The sequence below is a fragment of the Stylophora pistillata genome, chromosome 8 (genome assembly GCF_964205215.1).
Source record: "Stylophora pistillata chromosome 8, jaStyPist1.2, whole genome shotgun sequence".
Lineage (NCBI taxonomy): Eukaryota > Metazoa > Cnidaria > Anthozoa > Scleractinia > Pocilloporidae > Stylophora > Stylophora pistillata.
The window spans coordinates 29,333,059-29,340,171 of NC_142526.1; the positions used below are offsets into that span (position 1 = coordinate 29,333,059).

Here is a 7,113-nt window from a genome sequence, read left to right on the forward strand (position 1 = left end):
TGTGAAGAGTGAAAACATTCGAACGTTCTGCCGCTGAGCAAGACATTTCTTTTTATCTTAACTTTGATATTTTATCTACTATTTTAGGTCTTAATTGTGTTCTGGCTTTGTAGTTTTAGGCTGTAAATGTAGTTTTAAAAATCTAGTCATATATATATATATAATTGAAAATCTTGATGTAAATTATTTTTAAGAAACAGGCCCCCTATGGATACCAGCCTTAGAGCTTAATGGGCTACTCTGTGTGAATAAAGCTTTACTTTACTAAAGAGCTCTACTCTAACGCTTGGCATAAATGCAACGGTCATGTTATGTGGATGAGATGATTTCCCGGGAAATTGAATCGACTCTGTTAAACTATTTTGGAAATATCTATATTCAGTTAATTAAAGATCTGATTCATATTCATGTATTTATAGATCTATCGTAGTCATCATTTTGGCAGACATCCTAAACACTCTTTTCGAACCGTTTTAAATCATAAGTGATTTTCAACGGGTTCTTAACCCACTTCTTTTTCGAGAAATGAACTGACGTCAAAAAATGACAGCAGATGATTTTCCTGCAGGTCTTTCGTCAACAAGGCGATCTTTTCCTCACTTATAGGATAGTTTGTGGGCACACCTTTACCTTAAGAGGGAGGCAAAGCTTTTAAAGAGAACTATACATGCACAGACACATTGCTTGTTTCAGGATTGTTTCAGGATGATTTTCCTGCAGGTCTCATCCAAACAAGGCGATCTTTTCCCCACCAATAGGATAGTTTGTGGGCACACCTCTACCTTGCTTGTTTCAGGATTGTTTCAGGATTGCTGCATTATGAGGAGACCAATCATTTGCTTCCACTCTCGGTATGTTACGTAATTTTATTTTATGACCGCCGGGCAAGATGAGTACTTGAACAGCTACATTTGCAATTTATTGGCGGTACAGTGACGCGAATGGCCATTTCCGATGGAGCTACATCACTTTTACTCAGAAAAACTCGGTCTTCCAAGAAACTGTCTCGGTAGCAAAATAAGTCGGGTGAAATATTGGATTTAAATACGTTAGCATAAACACCGCGTTGACCTAAAGTAGAAAAGTTTTCATCAATTCATCAATCTGTCTATTATCATGGTCTCTCTGCCGGATATCTCTGCTTTCGCAGTAAAGCTGAAACACTGATTCTCTGACCACCAAGGTCAATCCGCTGTTACGGCTCAAAGATCCTAATGACGAGCGAAATAGGACCGGAAATTTCTGAGCATGGAAGATTGGCTGTTGTCAAGAGAAGTGAAGGACGAATTGAATTGACCCGCAGTTCAAGAGATGTTCATGATTCAAGTTATCAAACAATTACTGAAGAGCTATTGAACCCTTACGATATCTGCTTCGCACCAAACAGCCACCTGGTTACGACAGATATGGGTGATAAGACTGTTAAGGTGTATAACTTTGAGGGATCGCCTCGACTGGTTAGGAAATTCAGTTGCCTGGTGTGAATCAGAGATGGACATACTTCCATAGAAAAATGTGAAAACGTAGTGAATCCCTCAAACAGCTTAGTGCTAGCACCTCAAAACATAGTCGCCGGACCGACTTCTTCATCGCACCTTTTTATTGTTTTCGAAAATCGTATTTTTGTCATGACAATGGACTGAAATACAGTGGAGATTCTTGATTATCGGCATTTATCTTCCTCACAAGACAGAGCTTGTGTTCAGATGAAAGCCCGTAAGGAATGTGATAAGGCCAGTCTTGTTCACGACCACAGAGAAAATCATAGACTTGGAGGACGTAATCCGCTGGCAATCACTAAAGCTCAGTTCTGTGCCATGTTCTACCACGTCACGGAGAGAATAAGAGGTAACATAGATTACAAATGTCTTCAAAAATGGAAATGTCGCGTTGGTAAAATGGCGAAGCAAGCCAATCCGAGATCTGATTATGCCGCCTCTATAGTCATCTATGTTCGCTTGACCGACCAAAAAGGAAGAGTGATTTTTCATGCCAGATACGGTAATTGCTTCGATGGCGAACGCCGCAATACAATTCACGCGGAGTATTTTATGCTGATGGAAGAGGAGTTTAAAGAAGCTGTGCGCTTGCTACGGGATCAAAGAGGAGGCAGCGTTACCTTGTTCATGAACAAACAACCGTGCTATAGATCAACTAAACACCACGACAGAATTTCTGGCCTCACGAAAAAACAATGCGCACAAGACTTAGTGGACTTCTACAGCTTGCACTGTTCATCTTATGGTGTAAGCTTCACCATTAACCTGTGCCAGTTGTATAAAGTTGACATGCCGCCTACGCCGCAGTTCAAGGAAGATATCACAAACGGCTTAGAGGGAATGCACAAGATGATTGCTGCGGGCATCGAGTTGAAGGCAATGACTGAGGAAAGTTGGCAGCAACTTGCTGGATACGCTGGTGTGAAACTGCCTTCATATGAAGGAGGGGAACGGCAAAAGCTGGATCAACACATCAGAGAATTTCTCGTCGCTTGTGTAAACAATCCCTTGCCATCACAGGACATTAAGCCAAAGAACTCACGGCGCAGGGCCAGATACAAACATAGAGGAAAGAGATAAACACTGGGAGTCACTTATGAGCCAAGATAGAATGATGGAGGGATAAGTTTTATATTTGCTCCTGAACTTACCAGATGACTACTCACCCCCCTCCACCCGGAAAATTAACATCCTAAGCAAGAACAAGTTGTTTTCGTTTGGAAGAATATTTAGAGGCGGATTGTACACGTGTACGCTCGTGTTATTCAAAATACTTCTGATTTAAAAAAAGGAGAAACACCACAGCTCGTGCGACTTATTTATAGAGCTAAGTCTGAATAAGAATTCTGAAGGTTCTCCACTACGTGTAAATACACTATAAAAATTCAAAATAAATTAGTGAAACTAGTCGTACTTTTTGAAGCCAGAAGAAGTTCCCAAGAAGTCACACAATTTGACAACTGGCGACACTATATGACAACTGGCGCAACACATCTTCGCCCGCCAGAGAGCCAATTAAAACACAAGATGCGTTTCATCTTGCTCGCTCGCGGCAGACTACCAGTTAAACCGAAGAAGTTCACCTTCCCAGTGAATTCTTTCGGGTGAATTGCGAAACATTTTCCGATGTTGCGTTTTATCTGTCACTTTTTAGTAACTCGCGCTTTAAATTACGCTAGGTGAGAACAACCGCTCGCAGAGTCAGCCAAAGTACAAACGGTGTAGAGAAAAAATGAAATTTTAAGGACTTTTTTTAAAACGACCGAGCTACAGTTTTTCTCTTGATCTCCAACATGTTGAACCAAGTGGATTCTTACCAAACAAAATTTGCTTGCATGGTTTAATAGCAAGCGAAGTCACGAAAGAAGGTAATTTGCAATTGCGCGGGAATTATTTCCGCGTTTTCGCTGAGACTGGGAATTACGGACGTTAGCGACGCTGTAAGACTGGCAACGAGCTCAACATGGCGGACATGGAAGACGAAGTTGAGGTACAATGAAATTTATCAATACTTCCACCTCGCCATTAACCCTCAATGTAAATTATGAACAACTTTTATGCTTGATTTAGTCAGTTGCAATTTTTATAGCGCCTCATACTCTAAAATTTGATTACTCCCGTATCCATTCATTCAAGTCCTTATTAATAATTGTCGTTCCGATTTCTCTCTCACTATTGCAGAATGTAATACCAACGATCAAAAGTATACAGGGACTATAGAGCCATTCGTTCTTGTAAGAAAAGAATTAGACTGTAATATTTTTGGAGTCTTTATATTCTGTTTTTATTTTTATTTTGTTAGGAGGAATCTGAATCAGTCCAGGCAGAAGTAGGAGGGAAAAGAAAAAGACTGTTTCATAAAGAATGTAAGTCAGTTACAAAATGGACTGTTAAACAAAATGAATGGTGGACTGATTACACAATACCAACATTTGTCTAATTTTCAGCGACATACTCTTCCTTCAAACTTAAGTAAAACCCAGAATGTGGGCATAGGTTTTCAGTCGGCCGGGTCAAGTTCGGTCTATCTGCTCATGCAGAGATAGTTTGCCAGGTTTATCGACTAAGAGCATAAATCCAAAATGCACTGAAGTAACGCTCACTGCTCTCTCTATAATTTGTGTATCAGACTGCTGGTGTTGTCAACTAATAAGATTTCCGCATAGCCCTAGACTTCATAATGCATACTGGTTTGATGAATATATGAAGTTCATATATTTTGAACTGCGGTTATCGATACGTATGATGCACGATCCTCGCAATAAAGAGCGCTATTTATGCAATAGCAAAAATCAGACCTGAAAAAAAAATCAGGCCTGTACGGGATTCGAACCACTGACCTCTGCGATACTAGTGCAGCGCTCTACCAATTGAGCTAACAAGCCAACTGGGAGCAGGCTGTTAAATTGATTCGTAATAAACCCGTGATGATAAATCAGATATGATGAATATATGAAGTTCATATATTTTGAACTGCGGTTATAGTATACGTATGATGCACGATCCTCACAGTAGAGAATGCTATTTATGCAATAGCGAAAATCAGACCTGAAAAAAAAATCAGGCCTGTATGGGATGCATACTGTTCTTGGATAAAGAAAACAAATTGCAATTGTTTATTTTTACCATTATGACGAAAACAAAAGATTGGCATAGGGACAACAGCTAGCACAGTGCTGTGTGGAAATCTTACCCGTCAACCTAATTGAGAACCCATCAGAATATGGGGTTTCTAACAAATTTATAATTGCAATGAGCAATTGAAACATTAATTATTTTCAGTGTAGAATGCTATACATTTTGGTGGTTATTGTTTAGTTTCCTTCCCAGCCATTGCGTAGGCTCACTGGGCATTGGTACATCAATCCCAAATTATGTTTTGTCTTTCTTCGTCTTCTTCTTGTAGTGAGATGTATGATGTTTGGTTTTGGTGATGATCAAGTACCATTCACAGAATCTGTAGATTTACTGGAAGATCTTGTTGTGGAGTACATCACAGAAATGGTAAAGATGTTAATGATTTCTTACACCATTGCTATTTAACTAAGGTCATGATTCAAAAGAAACCTGTACAGAAAGCAAAGACAATTTTCAGTGTTTTAGGAGTCTCTTGTCTTGTTAGTGCCTAAGCCTATGCCAGTTTCAATAACACAAAGTAACCAGAAATATTGTAGTGTTTCCCCTCAATAAGATGCCAGTCTATGACAAGCAATACCCCCCTTGCAATTAATTTTGTTAAGTTTCATTAGCAGTTTGGTATGACCACTTTATACCTAATAAGTTTACATTGTTTTGTTTAGACACTTAAGGCCATGGATGTTGGTAAAAAGGGAAAGGTGCATGTAGAAGATATTGTTTTTTTGATCAGAAAGGATCCTAAGAAATATGCCAGAGTCAAGGTGAGGAATTTGGAAATGTATGCATGAACCCTGATCTGCTGCATGTATCTCCTTTCAATGAGAGACAGAAGTTGTCACTCAGAAAAGCAGAGCAGAATGTGTTAACACTTGTGGATTCTCTTTGCACTGTTTCCAAATGGTAGGATGGAACAGAACACTGTCCATCAAGGGACACAGGCTTTGATTCTTAATTACACTAACTTTAAATTGCTTCTGAATCTGTAAACTATGTGTGACAAAGTAGATACCCTACTCCTTTCTGGGAGTAGGGGTGTTCCATAAATGGAAGTTCCACAGTATTCACATAATTTAATTCAGGAAAATTTCTCACTATTCAGACTGAGAGAGTTTAACATTCAATTCATAAGGAGTTGTATCTCATCTTTAAAGCTGTTGTCTGCACCAGGCCCTCAGTTAGTAGAGGCAAAAAAAAGAAAAACATGCAGGAGTCTGGGAAAGGGTTTCTTTCTTTCCAGACCCTTGCAATTTGTTCCCCATCTTCACCCAGTGACTACCACAGTCTCAATTTATTCAGTCAGTACCACTGATTACCATAGAGTTTGTCTTTCCTTGGGAACATATTTAGGATTACATTTATCTACTTCCCTTGAGCATTTTTGCAATCTTTTCTGTCAGGACCTCTTGACAATGAATGAAGAACTGAAGAAAGCAAGAAAAGCCTTTGATGCTGAAAGCTATGGGGAAATGGTGTAAACCTGTTTGATGTGGAGTTTATAGATAGCAGCTTTGCTGAAATCATCATTTATCTGAATTGATAGACTTGTCAGTTCATGGCAGTTTACTGTTTGGAAAATGACAACTGTCTGCTGGAAGAAATTTGTTCATGATCTGAGTTATTTTACCCTATTATCAGTCCCTCTTTCTTTTGGGTGGGTCAAAAAAATCCACAGCAAAAAGTCCTATTGGAATGTAACACAAGTCCACTAGATCTATTTCACACTGTGTCAAGAACTGCGTGAGGAAAAATTATTTCTCGCAGAAACTGAATCACCCTCTTTTAACCAAGGCATGTGGAACAGTCCTAGACAGAAACTTGCTCTGATTGACTAGGTGTCGTTTTCAGATCTAGGTGTAGTTTTCAGACCTACCAAATACTATTCCCTTTCTCATACTGAAGTGACCATCAATACAAACAGCAAAAGTACTGGGATACCAGTACACACACTCAGTTAATGGTCCAGGTTGTAATCTTATTTTATTTAAAAAAAATTGCTGCAAGTTGACAGTTAAAGAGCTCAAGTCATTTGATTTAGTGTTCAGTCAGTCATTTTTATAGACACTGTAAAATATTTTTAATACTCAAAATAATAAATAAATTTTATATGTACAAGGTTTAAATTTGTAGAATTCCCTTTTACAAAAGTATCTCCATTTTATAAGGATTATCTTCATCTCTCCCTCTGCTACTTCAAACTTTCCTTTCTGTCGTTGTTTCCAAGACGAATGACTTCACCTGTGTTGATGCGTTTCCACAATGTTCTGTAAAGAGATACAGAATAAAATGCATTTCACCATATTATTTTCTAACTTGAGATAATTTGAAGTCGAAAACACAATGTAACAACAGTTTTATAGATGCAATGATCCATTTGATAATGTCCTTAGGGTTTTATAATATATATATTTTTGTTTTTGGGTCACCATATTTACCAATTTTAATGCTGCAGTATTTAATAATAAAATTTTTACCAGGG

The 7,113-nt window shown here is 38.5% G+C and overlaps 2 protein-coding genes and 1 pseudogene across 2 annotated transcripts in view; 2 read left to right on the forward strand and 1 right to left on the reverse strand.

The window, feature by feature from the left end:
* Window positions 1–1,117: 1,117 nt before the first annotated feature.
* LOC148725771 (uncharacterized) lies at window positions 1,118–2,691 on the forward strand (annotated as a pseudogene).
* A 703-nt stretch (window positions 2,692–3,394) lies between these two features.
* On the forward strand, window positions 3,395–6,290 carry LOC111323647 (transcription initiation factor TFIID subunit 13). The gene is made up of 5 exons (XM_022927056.2): window positions 3,395–3,489; window positions 3,802–3,865; window positions 4,906–5,003; window positions 5,300–5,398; window positions 6,035–6,290. Exons 1-5 carry the CDS (start codon window positions 3,463–3,465, stop codon window positions 6,110–6,112), a joined length of 366 nt encoding a protein of 121 aa, XP_022782791.2. The 5' UTR covers window positions 3,395–3,462; the 3' UTR covers window positions 6,113–6,290.
* Window positions 6,291–6,718: 428 nt separating this feature from the next.
* The window catches only part of LOC111323641 (uncharacterized protein C6orf118), an 8,068-nt gene continuing 7,673 nt past the window's right edge, over window positions 6,719–7,113 (reverse strand). The window contains exon 12 of the mRNA XM_022927041.2: window positions 6,719–6,898. Within this exon, the coding sequence (XP_022782776.2) occupies window positions 6,823–6,898 (76 nt within the window). The 3' untranslated portion in view covers window positions 6,719–6,822. The remainder of the gene's footprint in view (window positions 6,899–7,113) is intronic.